This window comes from Atractosteus spatula, chromosome 17, assembly GCF_055471065.1.
Source record: "Atractosteus spatula isolate fAtrSpa1 chromosome 17, fAtrSpa1.hap1, whole genome shotgun sequence".
Taxonomy (NCBI): domain Eukaryota; kingdom Metazoa; phylum Chordata; class Actinopteri; order Semionotiformes; family Lepisosteidae; genus Atractosteus; species Atractosteus spatula.
The window spans coordinates 3483832-3508439 of record NC_142722.1 but is presented as its reverse complement, the minus strand read 5'-3'; the positions used below and the strand labels follow the sequence as shown (position 1 = coordinate 3508439).

At 54.3% G+C, this 24608-nt stretch overlaps 1 protein-coding gene across 3 annotated transcripts in view; it reads left to right on the top strand.

Moving 5' to 3' along the window:
* Positions 1 to 24348, top strand: part of grk3 (G protein-coupled receptor kinase 3) — a 62719-nt gene extending 38371 nt beyond the window's left edge. The window contains exons 14-22 of one of the 3 annotated variants that reach the window (XM_088935269.1): positions 13671 to 13737; positions 13964 to 14064; positions 14734 to 14800; positions 14886 to 14981; positions 15733 to 15895; positions 17014 to 17150; positions 18048 to 18080; positions 19485 to 19598; positions 20197 to 20486. In XM_088935269.1, coding sequence (XP_088791395.1) covers positions 13671 to 13737; positions 13964 to 14064; positions 14734 to 14800; positions 14886 to 14981; positions 15733 to 15895; positions 17014 to 17150; positions 18048 to 18080; positions 19485 to 19598; positions 20197 to 20358 — 940 coding nt within the window. In that variant the 3' untranslated portion in view covers positions 20359 to 20486. Of the gene's footprint in view, positions 1 to 13670; positions 13738 to 13963; positions 14065 to 14733; positions 14801 to 14885; positions 14982 to 15732; positions 15896 to 17013; positions 17151 to 18047; positions 18081 to 19451; positions 19599 to 20196 lie in introns of all 3 variants that reach the window. The other 2 variants (XM_088935268.1, XM_088935267.1) reach the window with 2 other exon arrangements.
* Positions 24349 to 24608: the final 260 nt, after the last annotated feature.

Genomic DNA, 24608 nt, shown 5'->3' with positions numbered 1-24608 from the left:
TCACTGACTGACTCTCCCCACTCCCCTCCACACTCACTCACTGACTGACTGACTCTCCCCACTCCCCTTCACACTCACTCGCTGACTGACTGACTCTCCCCACTCCCCTCCACACTCACTCACTGACTGTCTCTCCCCACTCCCCTCCACACTCACTGACTGACTGACTCTCCCCACTCCCCTCCACACTCACTCACTGACTGACTGACTGACTCTCCCCACTCCCCTCCACACTCACTCACTGATTGACTGACTGACTCTCCCCACTCCCCTCCACACTCACTCACTGACTGTCTCTCCCCACTCCCCTCCACACTCACTCACTGACTGACTGACTCTCCCCACTCCCCTCCATACTCACTCACTGACTGACTGACTCTCCCCACTCCCCTCCACACTCACTCACTGACTGTCTCTCCCCACTCCCCTCCACACTCACTCACTGACTGACTGACTCTCCCCACTGCCCTCCACACTCACTCACTCACTCACTGACTGACTGACTCTCCCCACTCCCCTCCACACTCACTCACTCACTGACTGACTCTTCCCACTCCCCTCCACACTCACTCACTGACTGACTGACTCTCCCCACTCCCCTCCACACTCACTCACTGACTGACTGACTCTCCCTACTCCCATCCACACTCACTCACTGACTGACTCTCCCCACTCCCCTCCACACTCACTCACTGACTCCTCCCACTGCCCTCCACACTTACTCACTCACTGACTGGCTGACTCTCCCCACTCCCCTCCACACTCACTCACTGACTGACTGACTCTCCCCACTCCCCTCCACACTTACTCACTCACTGACTGACTCTCCCCACTCCCCTCCACACTCACTCACTGACTGACTGACTCTCCCCACTCCCCTTCACACTCACTCGCTGACTGACTGACTCTCCCCACTCCCCTCCACACTCACTCACTGACTGTCTCTCCCCACTCCCCTCCACACTCACTGACTGACTGACTCTCCCCACTCCCCTCCACACTCACTCACTGACTGACTGACTGACTCTCCCCACTTCCCTCCACACTCACTCACTGACTGACTGACTCTCCCCACTCCCCTCCACACTCACTCACTGACTGACTCTCCCCACTCCCCTCCACACTCACTCACTCACTAACTGACTCTCCCCGCTCCCCTCCGCACTCACTCACTGATTGACTGACTGACTGACTCTCCCCACTCCCCTCCACACTAACTGACTCTCCCCACTCCCCTCCACACTCACTCACTGACTGACCCTCCCCACTCCCCTCACACTCACTGACTGACTGACTCTCCCCACTCCCCTCCACACTCACTCACTGATTGACTCTCCCCACTCCCCTCCACACTCACTCACTGATTGACTCTCCCCACTCCCCTCCACACTCACTCACTGACTGACTCTCCCCACTCCCCTCCACAATCACTGACTGACTCTCCTCACTCTCCTCCACACTCACTCACTGACTGACTCTCCCCACTCCCCTCCACACTCACTCACTGACTGACTCTCCCCACTCCCCTCCACACTCACTCACTCACTGACTCTCCCCACTCTCCTCCACACTCACTCACTGACTGACTGACTGACTGACTGACTCTCCCCACTCTCCTCCACACTCACTCACTGACTGACTCTCCCCACTCCCCTCCACACTCACTCACTGACTGACTTTCCCCACTGCCCTCCACACTCACTCACTTACTGACTCTCCCCACTCCCCTCGACACTCACTCACTGACTGACTCTCCCTACTCCCCTCAACACTCGCTCACTGACTGACTGACTCTCCCCACTCCCCTCAACACTCGCTCACTGACTGACTGACTGACTCTCCCCACTCCCCTCCATACTCACTCAGTGACTGACTGACTCTCCCCACTCCTCTCCACACTCACTCACTGACTGACTGACTCTCCTCATTCCCCTCCACACTCATGCACTGACTGACTCTCCCCACTCCCCTCAATTCTCACTCACTGACTGACTGACTCTCCCCACTCCCCTCAATTCTCACTCACTGACTGACTGACTCTCCCCACTCCCCTCAACACTCGCTCACTGACTGACTGACTCTCCCCACTCCCCTCCACACTCATGCACTGACTGACTCTCCCCACTCCCCTCCATATTCACTCACTGACTGACTGACTCTCCCCACTCCCCTCCATACTCACTCACTGACTGACTGACTCTCCCCACTGCCCTCCACACTCACTCACTGACTCTCCCCACTCCCCTCCACACTCACTCATTGACTGACTGACTCTCCCCATTCCCCTCCACACTCACTCACTCACTGACTGACTCTCCCCACTCCCCTCCACACTCACTTACTGATTGACTGACTGACTGACTCTCCCCACTCCCCTCCACACTCACTCACTGACTGACTGACTCTCCCCACTCCCCTCCACACTTACTCACTCACTGACTGACTCTCCCCACTCCCCTCCACACTCACTCACTGACTGACTCTCCCCACTTCCCTCCACACTCACTCACTGACTGACTGACTGACTCTCCCCACTCCCCTCCAAACTCACTCACTGACTGACTGACTCTCCCCACTCCCCTCCACACTCACTCACTGACTGACTCTCCCCACTCCCCTCCACCCTCACTCACTGACTGACTCTCCCCACTCCCCTCCACACTCACTCACTGATTGACTCTCCCCACTCCCCTCCACACTCACTCACTGATTGACTCTCCCCACTCCCCTCAACACTCACTCACTGACTGACTGACTCTCCCCACTCCCCTCAACACTCACTCACTGACTGACTGACTCTCCCCACTCCCCTCCACACTCACTCACTGACTGACTGACTCTCCCCACTCCCCTCCACACTCACTCACTGATTGACTGACTGACTGACTCTCCCCACTCCCCTCCACACTAACTGACTCTCCCCACTCCCCTCCACACTCACTCACTGACTGACCCTCCCCACTCCCCTCACACTCACTCACTGACTGACTCTCCCCACTCCCCCCACACTCACTCACTCACTGACTGACTCTCCCCACTCCCCTCCACCCTCACTCACTGACTGACTCTCCCCACTCCCCTCCACACTCACTCACTGATTGACTCTCCCCACTCCCCTCCACACTCACTCACTGATTGACTCTCCCCACTCCCCTCCACACTCACTCACTGACTGACTCTCCCCACTCCCCTCCACAATCACTGACTGACTCTCCTCACTCTCCTCCACACTCACTCACTGACTGACTCTCCCCACTCCCCTCCACACTCACTCACTGACTGACTCTCCCCACTCCCCTCCACACTCACTCACTGATTGACTGACTGACTCTCCCCACTCCCCTCCACACTCACTCACTGACTGACTCTCCCTACTCCCCTCAACACTCACTCACTGACTGACTGACTCTCCCCACTACCCTCAACACTCGCTCACTGACTGACTGACTCTCCTCATTCCCCTCCACACTCATGCACTGACTGACTCTCCCCACTCCCCTCCATACTCACTCACTGACTGACTGACTCTCCCCACTCCCCTCCACACTCGCTCACTGACTGACTGACTGACTGACTCTCCCCACTCCCCTCCACACTCATGCACTGACTGACTCTCCCCACTCCCCTCCATACTCACTCACTGACTGACTGACTCTCCCCACTCCCCTCCATACTCACTCACTGACTGACTGACTCTCCCCACTCCCCTCCACACTCACTCACTGACTGACTGACTCTCCCCACTCCCCTCCACACTTACTCACTCACTGACTGACTCTCCCCACTCCCCTCCACACTCACTCACTGACTGACTGACTGACTCTCCCCACTCCCCTCCACACTCACTCACTGACTGACTGACTCTCCCCACTCCCCTCCACACTCATGCACTGACTGACTGACTCTCCCCACTCCCCTCCACACTCACTCACTCACTGACTGACTCTCCCCACTGCCCTCCACACTCACTCACTGACTGACTGACTCTCCCCTCTCCCCTCAACACTCACTGACTGACTGACTGACTGGCTCTCCCCACTCCCCTCCACACTCACTCACTCACTGACTGACTGACTCTCCCCACTCCCCTCCACACTCACTCACTGACTGACTCTCCCCACTCCCCTCCACACTCACTCACTGACTGACTGACTGACTCTCCCCACTCCCCTCCACACTCACTCACTGACTGACTCTCCCCACTCCCCTCCACACTCACTCGCTCACTGACTCTCCACACTCACTGACTGACTCTCCCCAATCCCCTCCACACTCACTGACTGACTGACTCTCCCCACTCCCCTCCACACTCACTCACTGACTGACTGACTCTCCCCACTCCCCTCCACACTCACTCACTGACTGACTCTCCCCACTCCCCTCCACACTCACTCACTCACTGACTGACTGACTCTCCCCACTCCCCTCCACACTCACTCACTGACTCCTCCCACTGCCCTCCACACTTACTCACTCACTGACTGACTGGCTCTCCCCACTCCCCTCCACACTCACTCACTCACTGACTGACTGACTCTCCCCACTCCCCTCCACACTCACTCACTGACTGACTCTCCCCACTCCCCTCCACACTCACTCACTGACTGACTGACTCTCCCCACTCCCCTCCACACTCACTCACTGACTGACTCTCCCCACTCCCCTCAACACTCACTGACTGACTGACTGACTGGCTCTCCCCACTCCCCTCCACACTCACTCACTGACTGACTCTCCCCACTCCCCTCCACACTCACTCACTGACTGACTGACTGACTCTCCCCACTCCCCTCCACACTCACTCACTGACTGACTGACTCTCCCCTCTCCCCTCCACACTCACTCACTGACTGACTCTCCCCACTCCCCTCAACACTCACTGACTGACTGACTGACTGACTCTCCCCACTCCCCTCCACACTCACTCACTGACTGACTCTCCCCACTCCCCTCCACACTCACTCACTGACTGACTGACTGACTCTCCCCACTCCCCTCCACACTCACTCACTGACTGACTGACTCTCCCCTCTCCCCTCAACACTCACTGACTGACTGACTGACTGGCTCTCCCCACTCCCCTCCACACTCACTCACTGACTGACTGACTCTCCCCACTCCCCTCCACACTCACTCACTGACTGACTCTCCCCACTCCCCTCCACACTCACTCACTGACTGCCTGACTGACTCTCCCCACTCCCCTCCACACTCACTCACTGACTGACTCTCCCCACTCCCCTCCACACTCACTCGCTCACTGACTCTCCACACTCACTGACTGACTCTCCCCAATCCCCTCCACACTCACTGACTGACTGACTCTCCCCACTCCCCTCCACACTCACTCACTGACTGACTGACTCTCCCCACTCCCCTCCACACTCACTCACTGACTGACTCTCCCCACTCCCCTCCACACTCACTCACTCACTGACTGACTGACTCTCCCCACTCCCCTCCACACTCACTCACTGACTCCTCCCACTGCCCTCCACACTTACTCACTCACTGACTGACTCTCCCCACTCCCCTCCACACTCACTGACTGACTGACTCTCCCCACTCCCCTCCACACTCACTCACTGACTGACTGACTCTCCCCACTCCCCTCCACACTCACTCACTGACTGACTCTCCCCACTCCCCTCCACACTCACTCGCTCACTGACTCTCCACACTCACTGACTGACTCTCCCCAATCCCCTCCACACTCACTGACTGACTGACTCTCCCCACTCCCCTCCACACTCACTCACTGACTGACTGACTCTCCCCACTCCCCTCCACACTCACTCACTGACTGACTCTCCCCACTCCCCACCACACTCACTCACTCACTGACTGACTGACTCTCCCCACTCCCCTCCACACTCACTCACTCACTGACTCCTCCCACTGGCCTCCACACTTACTCACTGACTGACTGACTCTCCCCACTCCCCTCCACACTCACTCACTGACTGACTCTCCCCACTCCCCTCCACACTCACTCACTGACTGACTCCTCCCACTGCCGTCCACACTTACTCACTGACTGACTGACTCTCCCCACTCCCCTCCACACTCACTCACTGACTGAATGACTCTCCCCACTCCCCTCCACACTAACTGACTCTCCCCACTCCCCTCCACACTCACTCACTGACTGACCCTTCCCACTGCCCTCCACACTTACTCACTGACTGACTGACTCTCCCCACTGCCCTCCACACTTACTCACTGACTGACTGACTCTCCCCACTCCCCTCCACACTCACTCACTGACTGACTGACTCTCCCCACTCCCCTCCACACTCACTCACTGATTGACTGACTGACTCTCCCCACTCCCCTCCACACTCACTCACTGACTGACTGACTCTCCCCACTCCCCTCACACTCTCTGACTGACTGACTCTCCCCACTCCCCTCCACACTCACTCACTGACTGACTCTCCCCACTCCCCTCCACACTCACTCACTGATTGACTCTCCCCACTCCCCTCCACACTCACTCACTTACTGACTCTCCCCACTCCCCTCCCCTCACACTCACTGACTGACTGACTCTCCCCACTCCCCTCCACACTCACTGACTGACTCTCCCCACTCCCCTCCACACTCACTCACTGACTGACTGACTCTCCCCACTCCCCTCCACACTCACTCACTGACTGACTCTCCCCACTCCCCTCCCCTCACATTCACTGACTGACTTACTCTCCCCACTCCCCTCCACACTCACTGACTGACTCTCCCCACTCCCCTCCACACTCACTCACTGATTGACTCTCCCCACTCCCCTCCACACTCACTCACTGACTGACTGACTCTCCCCACTCCCCTCCACACTCACTCACTGATTGACTGACTGACTGACTGACTCTCCCCACTCCCCTCCACACTCACTCACTGACTGACCCTCCCCACTCCCCTCAACACTCGCTCACTCACTGACTGACTCTCCCCACTCCCCTCCACACTCACTCACTGACTGACTGACTCTCCCCACTCCCCTCCACACTCACTCACTGACTGACTCTCCCCACTCCCCTCAACACTCACTGACTGACTGACTGACTGGCTCTCCCCACTCCCCTCCACACTCACTCACTCACTGACTGACTGACTCTCCCCACTCCCCTCCACACTCACTCACTGACTGACTCTCCCCACTCCCCTCCACACTCACTCACTGACTGACTGACTGACTCTCCCCACTCCCCTCCAAACTCACTCACTGACTGACTGACTCTCCCCTCTCCCCTCAACACTCACTGACTGACTGACTGACTGGCTCTCCCCACTCCCCTCCACACTCACTCACTGACTGACTGACTCTCCCCACTCCCCTCCACACTCACTCACTGACTGACTCTCCCCACTCCCCTCCACACTCACTCACTGACTGACTGACTGACTCTCCCCACTCCCCTCCACACTCACTCACTGACTGACTCTCCCCACTCCCCTCCACACTCACTCGCTCACTGACTCTCCACACTCACTGACTGACTCTCCCCAATCCCCTCCACACTCACTGACTGACTGACTCTCCCCACTCCCCTCCACACTCACTCACTGACTGACTCTCCCCACTCCCCTCCACACTCACTCACTCACTGACTGACTGACTCTCCCCACTCCCCTCCACACTCACTCACTGACTCCTCCCACTGCCCTCCACACTTACTCACTCACTGACTGACTCTCCCCACTCCCCTCCACACTCACTGACTGACTGACTCTCCCCACTCCCCTCCACACTCACTCACTGACTGACTGACTCTCCCCACTCCCCTCCATACTCACTCACTGACTGACTCTCCCCACTCCCCTCCACACTCACTCGCTCACTGACTCTCCACACTCACTGACTGACTCTCCCCAATCCCCTCCACACTCACTGACTGACTGACTCTCCCCACTCCCCTCCACACTCACTCACTGACTGACTGACTCTCCCCACTCCCCTCCACACTCACTCACTGACTGACTCTCCCCACTCCCCACCACACTCACTCACTCACTGACTGACTGACTCTCCCCACTCCCCTCCACACTCACTCACTCACTGACTCCTCCCACTGGCCTCCACACTTACTCACTGACTGACTGACTCTCCCCACTCCCCTCCACACTCACTCACTGACTGACTCTCCCCACTCCCCTCCACACTCACTCACTGACTGACTCCTCCCACTGCTGTCCACACTTACTCACTGACTGACTGACTCTCCCCACTCCCCTCCACACTCACTCACTGACTGAATGACTCTCCCCACTCCCCTCCACACTAACTGACTCTCCCCACTCCCCTCCACACTCACTCACTGACTGACCCTTCCCACTGCCCTCCACACTTACTCACTGACTGACTGACTCTCCCCACTGCCCTCCACACTTACTCACTGACTGACTGACTCTCCCCACTCCCCTCCACACTCACTCACTGACTGACTGACTCTCCCCACTCCCCTCCACACTCACTCACTGATTGACTGACTGACTCTCCCCACTCCCCTCCACACTCACTCACTGACTGACTGACTCTCCCCACTCCCCTCACACTCTCTGACTGACTGACTCTCCCCACTCCCCTCCACACTCACTCACTGACTGACTCTCCCCACTCCCCTCCACACTCACTCACTGATTGACTCTCCCCACTCCCCTCCACACTCACTCACTGACTGACTGACTCTCCCCACTCCCCTCCACACTCACTCACTGATTGACTGACTGACTGACTCTCCCCACTCCCCTCCACACTCACTCACTGACTGACCCTCCCCACTCCCCTCAACACTCGCTCACTCACTGACTGACTCTCCCCACTCCCCTCCACACTCACTCACTGACTGACTGACTCTCCCCACTCCCCTCCACACTCACTCACTGACTGACTCTCCCTACTCCCCTCAACACTCGCTCACTCACTGACTGACTCTCCCCACTCCCCTCCACACTCACTCACTGACTGACTGACTCTCCCCACTCCCCTCCACACTCACTCACTCACTGACTGACTCTCCCCACTGCCCTCCACACTCACTCACTGACTGACTGACTCTCCCCTCTCCCCTCAACACTCATTCACTGACTGACTGACTGACTCTCCCCACTCCCCTCCACACTCACTCACTGACTGACTGACTCTCCCCACTCCCCTCCACACTCACTCACTGACTGACTCTCCCCACTCCCCTCCACACTCACTCACTGACTGACTGACTCTCCCCACTCCCCTCCACACTCACTCACTGACTGACTCTCCCCACTCCCCTCCACACTCACTCACTGACTGACTCCTCCCACTGCTCTCCACACTTACTCACTGACTGACTGACTCTCCCCACTCCCCTCCACACTCACTGACTGACTGACTCTCCCCACTCCCATCCACACTCACTCACTGATTGACTGACTCTCCCCACTCCCCTCCTCACTCGCTCACTGATTGACTGACTGATTGACTCTCCCCACTCCCCTCCACACTAACTGACTCTCCCCACTCCCCTCCACACTCACTCACTGACTGACCCTCCCCACTCCCCTCACACTCACTGACTGACTGACTCTCCCCACTCCCCTCCACACTCACTCACTGACTGACTCTCCCCACTCCCCTCCACACTCACTCACTGACTGACTCTCCCCACTCCCCTCCACACTCACTGACTGACTCTCCTCACTCTCCTCCACACTCACTCACTGACTGACTCTCCCCACTCCCCTCCACACTCACTCACTCACTGACTGACTGAGTGACTCTCCCCACTCCCCTCCACACTCACTCACTGATTGACTGACTGACTCTCCCCACTCCCCTCCACACTCACTCACTGATTGACTGACTGACTCTCCCCACTCCCCTCCACACTCACTCACTGATTGACTGACTGACTGACTCTCCCCACTCCCCTCCACACTGACTCTCCCCACTCCCCTCCACACTCACTCACTGACTCTACCCACTGTCCTCCACACTCACTCACTGACTGACTCATCCCACTCCCCTCCACACTCACTCACTGACTCTCCCCACTCCCCTCCACACTCACTCACTGACTGACTCTCCCCACTCCCCTCCACACTCACTCACTGACTGACTGACTCTCCCCACTCCCCTCCACACTCACTCACTCACTGACTGACTCTCCCCACTCCCCTCCAAACTCACTCACTCACTGACTGACTCTCCCCACTCCCCTCCACACTCACTCACTGACTGACCCTCCCCACTCCCCTCCACACTCACTCACTGAATGACTCTCCCCACTCCCCTCCACACTCACTCACTGACTGACTGACTCTCCCCACTCCCCTTCACACTCACTCACTCACTCACTGACTGACTCTCCCCACTCCCCTCCACACTCACTCACTGACTGACCCTCCCCACTCCCCTCACACTCACTGACTGACTGACTCTCCCCACTCCCCTCCTCACTCACTCACTGACTGACTCTCCCCACTCCCCTCCACACTCACTCACTGACTGACTGACTCTCCCCACTCCCCTCCACACTCACTCACTGACTGACTCTCCCCACTCCCCTCCACACTCACTCACTGACTGACTCTCCCCACTCCCCTCCACACTCACTGACTGACTCTCCCCACTCCCCTCCACACTCACTCACTCACTGACTGACTGAGTGACTCTCCCCACTCCCCTCCACACTCACTCACTGATTGACTGACTGACTCTCCCCACTCCCCTCCACACTCACTCACTGATTGACTGACTGACTGACTCTCCCCACTCCCCTCCACACTGACTCTCCCCACTCCCCTCCACACTCACTCACTGACTCTACCCACTGTCCTCCACACTCACTCACTGACTGACTCATCCCACTCCCCTCCACACTCACTCACTGACTCTCCCCACTCCCCTCCACACTCACTCACTGACTGACTCTCCCCACTCCCCTCCACACTCACTCACTGACTGACTCTCCCCACTCCCCTCCAAACTCACTCACTCACTCACTCACTGACTGACTGACTCTCCCCACTCCCCTTCACACTCACTCACTCACTCACTGACTGACTCTCCCCACTGCCCTCCACACTCACTCACTGACTGACCCTCCCCACTCCCCTCACACTCACTGACTGACTGACTCTCCCCACTCCCCTCCTCACTCACTCACTGACTGACTCTCCCCACTCCCCTCCACACTCACTCACTGACTGACTGACTCTCCCCACTCCCCTCCACACTCACTCACTGACTGTCTCTCCCCACTCCCCTCCACACTCACTCACTGACTGACTGACTCTCCCCACTGCCCTCCACACTAACTGACTCTCCCCACTCCCCTCCATACTCACTCACTGATTCTACCCACTGTCCTCCACACTCACTCACTCACTGACTGACTCATCCCACTCCCCTCCACACTCACTCACTGACTGACTGACTTTCCCCACTCCCCTCCACACTCACTCACTGACTGACTGACTCTCCCCACTCCCCTCCACACTCACTGACTGACTGACTCTCCCCACTCCCCTCCACACTCACTCACTGACTGACTGACTCTCCCCACTCCCCTCCACACTCACTCACTGACTGACTGACTCTCCTCACTCTCCTCCACACTCACTCACTGACTGACTCTCCCCACTCCCCTCCACAGTCGCTCACTGACTGACTGACTCTCCCCACTCCCCTCCACACTCACTCACTGACTGACTGACTCTCCTCACTCTCCTCCACACTCACTCACTGACTGACTCTCCCCACTCCCCTCCACACTCACTCACTGACTGACTGACTCTCCCCACTCCCCTCCACACTCACACACTCAGACTGACTCTCCCCACTCCCCTCCACATTCACTCACTGACTGACTCTCCCCACTCCCCTCAACACTCGCTCACTGACTGACTCTCCCCACTCCCCTCCACACTCACTCACTGACTGACTGACTCTCCCCACTCCCCTCCACACTCACTCACTGACTGACTGACTCTCCCCACTCCCCTCCACACTTACTCACTGACTGACTGACTCTCCCCACTCCCCTCCACACTCACTCACTGACTGACTCTCCCCACTCCCCTCCACACTTACTCACTGACTGACTCTCCCCACTCCCCTCCACACTCACTCACTGACTGACTGACTCTCCCCACTCCCCTCCACACTCACTCACTGACTGACTGACTCTCCCCACTCCCCTCCACACTCATGCACTGACTGACTGACTCTCCCCACTCCCCTCCACACTCACTCACTGACTGACTGACTCTCCCCACTCCCCTCCACACTCACTCACTCGCTGACTCTCCCCACTCCCCTCCACACTCACTCACTGACTCTCCCCACTCCCCTCCACACTCACTCACTGACTGACTGACTCTCCCCACTCCCCTCCACACTCACTGACTGACTGACTCTCCCCTCTCCCCTCCACACTCACTCACTGACTGACTCTCCCCACTCCCCTCCACACTCACTCACTGACTGACTGACTGACTCTCCCCACTCCCCTCCACACTCACTCACTGACTGACTGACTCTCCCCACTCCCCTCCACACTCACTCACTGACTGACTCTCCCCACTCCCCTCCACACTCACTCACTGACTGACTGACTCTTCCCATTCCCCTCCACAATTTATTCATATCTGATTTTAATTCAAACAGCTTTATTTTCATGATTGGTAAATTACAGTGTTGCCATAGTATATAGAATCAATAGAATATTTATATTTATTTATAAATTAAATAAATTATAGGACTTTTACATACAACGCAAAACACTGAGAAACAGACTCCCTGTCTGTTCCTCAGGCTTTGACAGGTGATCACACACTGTATTATTATTATTGAGAGACAGGCTCAATGTCTGTTCCTAAGGCTTGGACAGGAGATTACGTGCTGTATTTTTGTTATAGAGAGATAGGCTCACTGTCTGTTCCTAAGGCTGGGAGAGGAGATCACACACTGGGTTGCCAGCTCTATTGAGTTGAGTTGTCTCCACCCTCTCCCAGTGGGATTGAGAGGTGTTCTTATTCCTGCAGGTGTGAGGATTTTTTTGTCCTCTCTCTCTGTCCTCCCATCACTATATCTCCTTTCTCTCTCTCCATCACCTTCCTTGTGTCCATAGCCATTGTGTAAGTTGTAGTAGTTCAGGTGGGGAGCTGCGTCAGCATGCGTAGGCTGCAAAGGAACAAGTAATAGGTTTATTCCGTGCTGAAAAAAGACGAAAACACAACGTTTCGGCCGTGGAGCCTTCTTCAGCTGTGAGAAAGACAGGGCAGTAAGCAAAGGTAATGTAGTGGGAGAACAAATTACGTCTGGGAGAGAGCTTTTGTTCTCCCACTACATTACCTTTGCTTACTGCCCTGTCTTTCTCACACTTGAAGAAGGCTCCACGGCTGAAACATTGTGTTTTTTTCTTTTTTCAGCAGGGAATAAACCTATTACTTGTTCCTTTGTGTAATTTATCAGCCTTGTCTGTTGAAGTTGCTCCTGGCCTCCGTGTGTGTGTCTCCCAGCCTCTGCTCTCTATGCAGGTTCAGCTCAGAGATGACGGGCTGGTGCCACAGTCATTGTTGTATTGGATTATAATAATTAAGATACCAGTCTTGTTTATGTACAGTGAAAGTGTCATTATTGTACTATTTTATAATGCAGTAAGTACTCAGTAACCTGTCCGTCTGTCTAGGCACAGTCCGTTCCGGCAGCACAAGACCAAAGACAAACATGAAATTGACCGCATGACGCTCACCATGGTAAGGACAGCACCTACACACCTGTCCATACACCAGAGGGACACACACGTACACATCTGGTGGGGTGCAAGTTTGAACTGCCACAGCTGTCGGTGTCACTCCCTCTTACCTGGAACACACCTGGGACACATACCTCTTGTCAGAGACCAGGATCACACACCTGTGCACACTGACACTGACAGCTGTACCGCTTCAGTCTCACGCCCCACCTCTCTCTGTCTCTCAGAACGTGGAGCTGCCAGACTCGTTCTCCCCGGAGCTGAAGTCCCTGCTGGAAGGGCTGCTGCAGCGCGATGTTGCCAAGAGGCTGGGCTGTCTGGGCCGGGGGTGAGGCTCTGTGGTCCCTGCCTCAGGGCATAGGTCACGTCCGTCAGTAGGGAGAGGCAGAAATCCTCTGCATATGATATTCAGTGATTAATGAGCTGTTATTAGTATTTTATTATTATAATTCAGAGGAAATGTCATGTCTCTATTACGGGTGTAAGAGCTGATACCCTGTCTTCTTTCAGGAAGTGGCCGGATGAGATCCTGCTATGAATTGACTGCTAGCATGCAAATAACCTAGGTGGGCCTAATGGCCTTCTGTCATTTGTAACTTTCTTTCCCCCATCTTCTTTTCCTCTTTCTCAGTGCCTCTGAATCATCTTTATTTCTCTGCCTGCCAGTATTCTCTGTATTGAGAGGAGTTCAGTGCTTCTACCTGGTGTTCAATGCTGGCAATGCAGTGGGGTGGGAGGGGGATCTGGTCATCAAGTGCAGGTGTAACTGTGTGTGACAGAGAGGAGAGCAGCAGGCACAGGGGATGCACTCACACAGCACTGACCAGCCCGTGGAGTTCACATGCTGAACACCAGCCTTTCAGGACACTGAGCGCAGAGTGGTTCGCTTCAGTGGCTTTCCTTCCCAGGAGGTCATGTTAGTTTGCCCTTTCTGAGAGAGGGGGAGGAAGAAAGAAGTTAAATCGCTAGAGACAGTGACTGTGTTTGTCATCTTTAGGGCTCAGGAGGTGAAGGAGCATGTGTTTTTTAAAGGGATCGACTGGCAGCAGGTGTATCTGCAGAAGGTGAGACTGTTTGTGTGCTTCTGTCTCTGTATAGTCTGTCTGGGTGTGCTCAGTCTTGGTGACGCAGTGTGTCTCATGGTTGCAGTACTCTCCGCCTCTAATTCCGCCGCGGGGGGAGGTGAACGCAGCAGACGCCTTCGACATCGGCTCCTTCGATGAAGAGGACACCAAAGGCATCAAGGTCAGCACAGTGTCCACTCTCTGTCCTCTCTGTCTGGAATAAGACCATGCCCTTTGTGCACCGTCTCTGCTATATCCCAGTTATTCTCCCTACATGACTGTCTTATTAATCACTGTCTGTCCCTCTTTCCATCTCTCTCCTTCTATATAAGCCAGCAGCCATATCACACTGAAACCTACCACCAGCAGCCCACTGAACCTCAGCAGTGTGAGCCTGGTCAGTACCTGGAGGGGAGACTCCTGGGAAAGCTAAGGCTGCTGCTGGAAGAGGTGTTAGTGGGGCCAGTAGGTGGCGCTCACCCTGTAGTCTGTGTGGGTCCTAATGCCCCAGTATAGTGACAAGGACATTACACTGTAAAAAGGCACCGTTCTCCGGATGAGATGTAAAACTGAGGTCCTGATTCTCTGTGGTCATTAAAAATCCCAGGGCGTTCGTCGGAAAGAGTAGGGGTGTAACCCCGGTGTCCTGGCCCCATTTCCCCCCTGGCCTTTACCAGTCATGGCCTCCTAATAATCCCCATCTCTGAACTGGCTCTATCACTCTGCTTTCCTCCCCACTGAGAGCTGGTGAGCTGGGAGTGATCTGGCGCATCATCCAGGTGGGGGCTGCACACTGGTGGTGGTGAAGGGGATCCCCATTACCTGTAAAGAGCTTGGAGTGCAGTGTCCAGAAAAGTGCTATATAAGTGTAATGAGTTGTTATTATTATTAATTATGGGTCTCTCTGGACTGTTCTGCTTCTCTCTCTCCAGCTGCTGGACAGTGATCAGGAGCTGTACAAGAATTTTCCACTAGTGATCTCCGAGCGCTGGCAGCAGGAAGTGGCTGAGACCGTATATGAAGCTGTCAACGCTGACACTGACAAGATTGAGGCGCGCAAGAGAGCCAAGAACAAGCAGCTGGGCCATGAGGAGGGTAAGTGCCTAGCATGACGCCCCCTCCAGGCCAGGGGGTTAGATTGCACCTTGTTATAGGCTGTTCCACATCAAGAAGATATTAGTCTTTGTGTACCTTTGTCCTATCTGTCTGCTCCCTGAATTATGCAAGTTCTGCATTCCTATGAAGAGCTACATGTGCAGAGTGCTTTGGGTGAGGGCTGCTCCATGCAGTTTTATACTGAGCCAACCAACTACTGTCTGTCACACTATGTGTGCAGTCTGTCACACTCTGTGTTAACCTCAGAGTGCAAAGTACCGCTGTGTTAATCCTGTGTCTCTGTGTGTGTGCAGACTGCGCCCTGTGTTAACCCTGTGTCTCTCTGTGTGCAGACCACGCCCTGTGTTAACCCTGTGTCTCTCAGCACAGACTACGCCCTGTGTTAACCCTGTGTCTCTCTGTATGCGCAGACTACGCCCTGTGTTAACCCTGTGTCTCTCTGTGTGCACAGACGATGCCCTGTGTTAACCCTGTGTCTCTCTGTGTGCACAGACTACACCCTGTATTAACCCTGTGTCTGTGTGTGTGTGCAGACTATGCACTGTTAACCCTGTGCCTGTGTGTGCACACTACGCCCTGTGTCTGTGTGTCCAGACTATGCCCTGTGTGAGCCTCATGTCTGTGTGTGCAGACTATGCCCTGTGTGAGCCCCGTGTCTGTGTGTGCAGACTATGCCCTGTGTGAGCCCTGTGTCTGTGTGCACAGACTACGCCCTAAAAACCCTGTGTCTGTGTGTGTGCACAGTACGCCCTTTGTCTGTGTGTACACAGACTACGCCCTGATAGCCCTTTGTCTGTGTGTACACAGACTACACCCTGTGTTAACCCTGTGTCTCTCTGTGTGTGTGCAGACTACGCTCTCTGTTAATCCTGTGTCTCTCTGTGTGTGTGCAGACTATGCCCTCTGTTAACCCTGTGTCTCTCTGTGTGTGCAGACTACGCCCTCTGTTAACCCTGTGTCTCTCTTTGTGTACAGACTATGCCTGTTAACCCCGTGTCTGTGTGTGTGTGTGCACACTATGCCCTGTGTTAACCCTGTGTCTGTGTGTGTGTGCAGACTCTGCCCTCTGTTAACCCTGTGTCTCTCTGTGTGTGCAGACTATGCCCTGGGGAAGGACTGCATCATGCATGGCTACATGCTGAAGCTGGGAAACCCCTTCCTGACGCAGTGGCAGCGGCGCTACTTCTACCTGTTTCCCAACCGTGTGGAGTGGAGGGGTGAAGGGGAGTCCCGGGTAAGCTCTCCCCTCTCACAGCTCGGTCTGCACACTGTTTCTCACCTGCGGCTCTGTGGCTCTCCGTCTCGTGCTCTGGCTTCAGAAATGTGGAAGGACAGGGAGACAGACAGCTGAGCGGATAGACAGGTGGGCAGGGAGACAGGTGGACAGGCGGACATGCAGGTGGACAGACAGGCAGACAGACATGCGGGCAGGTGGACAGACAGGTGGACAGAAAATTTAGCAGAGAGATTGGTATATTCTCTGTTGACTTATTCTCTTCATAACTGAACTGATCTGATGTTTTTTTTCCAGTCGGACAGGGTTAGTATTCGGAACAGAGCCATGGAAACGTGGATCATTCTGTAATGCCTTTCTCCCCATTTTCAGAAGTTGGGGGCAGAGCTGTGACCTGCAGGGCGGACTCTTATTTCACTGTATTGGTGTGATTATTACTGCTCTCATGGTCATTGTTTTGCGGTGTCGTAGAATGTGAGTATGCGTGTTGATCTGAGAGGAACACAGTCCCAATGGGATCACAGTGACATTTGCCTGGATTCATTGTCTGATGCCGACACGCAGACAGCAGGAGAGTGAGAGTGGGTTTGAGTGTGCATGTTACTGTGGTGTAACAGTCTGGTCCACTTGAGGTTTGACTGGAGTTTGCAGGGCTCTTGTTGTTGGAGATTTTGTGATTGATAGCTTCTTGTGAGTCCACCTTGTGTACCTGAGCGGTACCTTGTGCCTTACAGCATCATGAGCCCCTGGTACTCGAGCTCTGTGCTCACCGTAAAACCTGGAGTGGACTGAACTGCTGTGCATTGGGAATCTGCTTTCCGTGACAGGTGCACGCGTTTGCTTGCGTGTATCTGGTCCAATGAATGCAGCTGTCCTGTCTGTTGTTTCTCTGTCTAGGAAACCTGGATTATCTATAAAAAGCGTAGACTGGTAAGAGCTCAGTGTGCCTAGTAGCCCCCCAGCCCCTCTCTCCAACGGCGGTGTGTGTGTGTCCTACCAGGGCATGTCTGGGGGCCTCTGTTGTGCTCTCCATCCATTTGCTAGTGAAGCCCCCTGTTCAGCCGCTGTGCAGCGTTTGGAGTCGATGCACTTTCACAGGCAAACTAGCCTGCACCGTTTGAACACACACACATCTCTACGCGGACAGGTGGTCCTCTCACCCTCTGTGTCTCCAGCAGTGCTCTAACTGCTCTGGCCCAGGACAGCTCACAGTGGCCAGCTGGCCTCTAATGAGAACTGTTTTTGTAGGCCACTGAAAACTGCACTGAAACCGCAAGGCTTCTACTAACCCCTCGTTGTGCACCCCCTGAATACAGAGGTGTAGAAGCTGTCGCTGCCCTGCTGTGCAGAAACACACACGTGCATACAGCCTGATGGAGACGCCTCGGGCAGAGGCACAGCTGGAGAGCCAGATGCCCCTACCAATCCCTGTGTGCCACTGACCTGCCACAGACCCTCACCAGGCTCCCTCCCTTCCTGTCGACCAGTGTTCCTAGCATCAGCTGGTCTGTCTGCAGTGCTGCGCTGGGAACCCCTTCAGGTTCAACAGCAGACACAGATTTTAATGATCACGCAGAGGGGTGGCGTACTCCGGGCATGGCTGTGCCCTCAGCTGTCTGTCGCCATAAATCCTCTTTCCCTGGAGCTCCTGAGAAACAGTGTTGTGTCTCTGTTCCAGATTCAGTCTGTTCAAGCGAGCTCCCAGTTTTATTCCAGTTCTCCCTCCCATTTCTCCTGATTCCAGTTCCTTTTCCAGTGAGTACAACCCCCGCAGCTGGTCAGGACAGCAGAGTGTCAGGGAGTCACTCTTGGCAATGAAGCACTAACCTGGTGGAGCATTAATCAGGCTTGTGCTACTAACTGAATCTCTAAGTGTGGCTCAGACCTCTGCCCAGTGTTCCGTAGTAACTAATAATCTCGTTGTTTTGTCAGTTTGTAAGTCGCTGTTCACTTGGCAGCGTCCCCTGTGACGATCCTCCTCGCAGGCCCAGTTTGTGTGTGTCCATTCAGAGCCAGGTCCTGGAGTGCCTCCCACTGCTAGTGCCAAGCCCCTGGGGTTCACTTCCATTATTATAGCTGTTGTCTGTGCATTGGTATGCGTTTTGGATCTCTGTGTTTGACAGTGTTTTCTGTATTGCTCTTCAGTAACTGCCCCCAGAGTGCCTCACCTGAGAGTAACAGCTCGGGCCCCCTCCACCCCTTCCATCCTCCCCTCCATGCTCCCATCTCACTGCCTCACCCCCTCCCTCTCTCCATCCATCTCACTCTCCCTCTCCCTCTCCCTCTCTCCCTCTCTCTCAGTGGTATAACAGTCCCCTGTTTGTGAATCTGCAGCAGAACCTGCTGACCATGGAGCAGATAGTGTCAGTGGAGGAGACGCAGGTTAAGGAGAAGAAATGTATCCTACTGCGCATCAAGGGGGGCAAACAGTTCGTCTTGCAGTGTGAGGTCAGCACCCCTCAGCCATCCTGTCACTGCACATCAGCTGTCTTTGTGTGCCTGTCCCCCTTCCTCCTTTCTCCTCTCTCTGCCTGTTAGTCCTCCTCTCCTCTCGCTGCCTGTTAGCCCTGCTCTCCTCTCTCCTCTCGCTCCCTGTTACTGCTCCTCTCTCCTCTCGCTGCCTGTTAGGCCTGCTCTCCTCTCTCCTCTCACTCCGTTACTGCTCCTCTCTCCTCTCGCTGCCTGTTAAGCCTGCTCTACTCTCTCCTCTCACTCCCTGTTACTGCTCCTCTCCAATCTCACTGCCTGTTAGGTCTGCTCTCCTCTCTCCTCTTGCTCTGTTACTGCTCCTCTCTCCTCTCGCTGCCTGTTAGGCCTGCTCTCCTTTTTCCTCTTGCAGCCTGTTACTCCTCCTCTCCTCTCGCTCCCTGTTACTGCTCTTCTCTCTTCTTGCTGCCTGTTACTCCTCTCCTCTCACTACCTGTTAGGCCTGCTCTCCTCTCTCCTCTCGCTGCCTGTTACTCCTCCTCTCTCCTCTCTCCTTTCCTCCCGCTGCCTGTGTCTCTCGGGTGTTAATTGCACCTCAATCTCTCTCTGTTTTCCTCAGAGTGACCCAGAGTTTGTGCAGTGGAAGAAGGAGCTGACGGAGGCTTTCACTGAGGCCCAGAAGCTGCTCCGCCGGGCACCTAAGGTCATTGGCAAGACCCGCACAGCGGTGGTGGAGCTCTCCAAACCACAACTCACTCATCGCAACAGCAACGGGCTGTAGAGCCTCCTTCCCATCCCTCCATCCTCTCTCCTCACAGGAGCACACCCTCACCCCAGCACTCAAGTGTAAATATTCAGTACTCTTAACATATTTTTGGAGTACCAGCAGCAGTGCAAACTGTCATTTGCTCCCCCTGGTGGATAGCAATGGGACTGCAGTTTTAATTTTGGCTCCCTCTGGTGGATTGCAATAGGACTGCAGTCTTTGGCCCCCCCTGGTGGATTGCAGTGGGACTGTAACTGTGCTGTGTATTTACTGTTGAGTCTTTGTGGGGGAGATGGGCCACGAATTTCTACTACTACCTTGGTTACTTCTGTATGAAATAATCCCCTCATTCCCTTCCCTCACCCTTCACCTTTCCACCCCACCCATTCATCTTATTAATGATCTCTGTTGGTCAAACCTCTCTTCTAGACTGCTTCCTCAAAGACATGGCCTGAGATAGCACATTGAGCTCAGACAGAACTAGAGCTGGACTGTCTTTTTATCTATTTATTTTTTATTTTAAGAATTCTGATTTTTAATAAAGAAACTGATCTGATAGTAAGCAGTTTGCACACTGCCCTTCCCCCTTACAGCTGCAGTGTCTCTGGTGCATAATGTTCGTGCGTGGTCTTTAGCTGGTGTCATCGCTCGGTGTGTGGCCACACCGCTGGGGTATCAGGACTGCAGATACAAGCACAATGCCAGAGAGGCTTCAACACTAAGCCCATCTCTGGCCTATGATCCCTTTTTTTAAATAATGTGAGCCTGCTGCTGTTGTCAGCAGGAGGACAATGAAACAAATAGTGGAGATGATTTTCTGGGGGTTGGAGGTAGCTGTGCGCCCTCAGTCCTGATCTCTCAAACATACTGCAGATGCCCTGAGGAGTAGGCTAGGATTGTATGCTTATTCCCCAAGCTACCCTACCCCTGTCACACCTGGCCTTGCCAGGTTACCCCCACTTTCCTGGGCTGGAGCTGCAGCTGTTTCCCAGATTTCATGACTTACAGTCTGCCTCTGCACTGGAAGAGAGAGACCAGAGGAAGGTGGTCCGCACCATTGCTTCAACTGAATGGAGGGGAAGGTGGACCGCACCACTGCTTCAACTGGGTGGAGGGGGAGATGGACAGTACCACTGCTTAAACTGAGAAAAGGGGGAGGAGAATTGCACCACTGCTTAAACCCAGCGGAGGTGGAGGTGGACCGCACCACTGCTTAAACCCAGCGGAGGTGGAGGTGGACCGCACCACTGCTTAAACCTTGCGGAGGTGGAGGTGGACCGCACCACTGCTTAAACCCAGCGGAGGTGGAGGTGGACAGTACCATGGAGGGCAGGGGGAATTGTTGTCAATGCTCAGTTTTCTGTGGATCAGGAATGCCAACGCAGGGACTGACTGAATTGTGCCACACATGAGCTGGGCTTGGGGGTGGGTGAGGATGGGCAGGGGACCAAAGATGGATTAATTTTCTTTGGTCCGGGGTCGTACTGTTATAGAGAGAATTAGTTATTTTTGGAGATAACTTTTGTTTTCTGTAAGTGCAAAGATGAGACTCTAGGAGGAATGGAGCGAAGATGGGAGCAGAGGTAGAAGGAGGAGAATGGTTGCTTCTGGGGTTGGGGTGGCGCCACTTTCCCCCAAAATTCTGGAAGACAAGACATCGCTCCTGCACCCCACCTGCCCCGTCATCGTTAATGTGCAAAAGTGCCAATACGTTTTACTTGAGCAGGTGTGTCTGGGTCGCCCTGTAGCCCAGGCGCCCCGGGGTGTGGGTGTGGATCGGCTGCTGGCTGTGGACAGAGGTGCAGAACAGCGACATCGTGCACGGCACCCCTGGATTGACATTGTTCTTTATCTTCTGCTTTGTGTTTGTGTGATGAGAGACGACCAGCGTCCCCTGGGGGAGGGAGAGTGACAGGGCTGGGGAGCTGTACATACATATCTCTTCTGTATCTGTATATATCGGTCACTGTGTGTCTGTCTGTTTGTCCTAGCAGCAGTCAGGAGGTGTCTGGTGATTTTGATGGGCTCCAGGCTGGGCCGGTGGCGGGGAGGGCAGTCTGCCTGGGCTGCTTGTGTGGCAGGAGAGCCCGTGAGAGCCCACAGCTGCCTGTGTCAGAACATGCCTCTTGATTTTCAAGCTCTTCCTTTCATGTACACTGAGTTGAAAAGGCTCAAGTTCTGGGACCTGGATCAACTATAGGAATTACTCAGTCTAGCACCAACCTGCATAACATTTTATCAGTTTGTTTCTGAGCAGTAAGCCTTGGCTAGGAATGGAAACACTGCACTGATTAAAGGTGTGTGTTTCTGCGCTCGTGAATGGGGCTTCCACTGTAAAGACTGCCCTGCTGCTCCTCTCAGGGCCACTAGAGAGTAGTGTGAGCCCTATGTGTTGGATTCTATCTCCCCTCGGCTCCCTCACAGGCAGACAGGCCACTCACCCAGCACCAGATCAACCAGTTTGCTGAAGACTGATTTTTTTCCTTAAAATACTATCCTTTTATGGATTATAATGACCAGAGTTGTGCAAATTTGCTGTATGTCTTGTCTGCGTGCACGAGGAGCAGTGCGGGGCTAGCGACTGGGGAGATGGAGCCCCCCAGTTGTGTGATTAGTGATGATGAAGATGATTTTGGGGGTCCCTGTGCTCCCAGTGGGTTAGTTTTAGACCTGCCTCACTGGGCTCCAGCCCCTGTGCCTAAGGGGCTTGACACAGGCTGTCCCACAAAGGGGTGCTGTGGGTTTCCCCCCATCCAGCAGGAGGCGCTGTCAGACTGGGGTATCGGGGAGGAGGAGGTTTGATTTCCATAAGGCATTGTAGTTTTTATAGACTCTGAATGTGACATACATGCAGTTAGATATAATATATATGATACATTTTTTGGTAATTTTTTTTCTCCATGTTTGTTGTGTTGTTGATGAATGATCGAGCAGCACGAGGAGGAGTGGGGGGGGGCTTTCTCCGTTATCTGCAGCAGGGTTGAGGGCTGGGGGGCCTACGCTTGTCTTTGAGAGAGGCAGAGGGGTGTGGCCGATCCGCACGTTAAATAAAACTGTCCGCAGAGTTTGGCTGTAATAAACCTTTCTGTAGAATGTCCGCAGGATGGCACTGACCAGATCGTCTCTGTGAGAGATTTCCAGAGCTCTCGCAGGCACAGCTGCCTGATGGGCTTCTCGCTTTGTATCTCCTGAATTTATCGTCCTGGTGGGTTCCCAGTCAGTTCTGTATTGTTAGCACAAGGTCTGTGCGGATGGCCGTTTCTGATTCCTGCAGAGACAGCAGCAGGGCGCCCAGCGCAGTCAGGGTGCAGAACCTGTTGCCTGGTCTGAGGGCGTTGCACTGGGGTGCAGGATCACAGTCATGACAAGTTAATCACACAGCACAGTTTTGCTGCCTTTCCTCCTCGAAGACAAGCTCTCCCGGTGTCGCCTCTGATACTGTTATGGAATTTTATTACTGTTGCTGATGAATTTATTTTTATTCATAGAGATCATGTAAAAATGCAGGATTGCCAGATTTCTTTCATCTGTGTATTGTATTAAAAATAATAAATATCACATGTAAAAAAAGAAGTATTTGAGAAAAGAAGCAGAACATTTCCAGATGCTGATGGTGTGGTGTGGTGAGATGGAGAGGCAGCAGAGGTCTGGTCTCTCGGCCGCTCCCACAGCGATGTACAGTATGGACCTGTAGAAACAAGAGCCGTGGAGCTGCGGTTCTTTCCTCATATTTATTGTCTGTAGGGAGTGCTGTACACCACAGCCACTGCTCCTTCAGACACTGTGATTCTCCAGGTTACACTTGTCCAAGATTTTTGTGATGTGCCACAAGCAAGCAATTACTACTGTTGTTGGGGTTAATATATAATAAATGATTTTTATTTTTATTTTAATAGGTTTTATTTTTGTTTTAAAGTTCTGGAACAGCTAGGGAAGCTTGTATATGTTGGTCGAACTGCTCGTACACACAAAACCAGTTCCAATAAACCACCTTTCGTGTCAAAACCTGCCTGTCTATCTGTCTCTGCACGTCTGTCAGTGTGTCTCTGAGTACCTGTGTCTGTGCCTGTCTCTGGTTGTGCCTGGTATTGCCCGTCTCTGTGCATCTATGTCTGTGGGCAGGTCTGTCCGACTGGTTGTGTTTTCTGGCAGCTCTCGGCATGAGCAGGAGGAGAAACCAGTAATCCCAGCTCCCACTGAGCGAGATGGGCCTGCTTCTGGAGGCACCCAGGATCATGTTTTATTTCACACACTTAGAGGTCAAA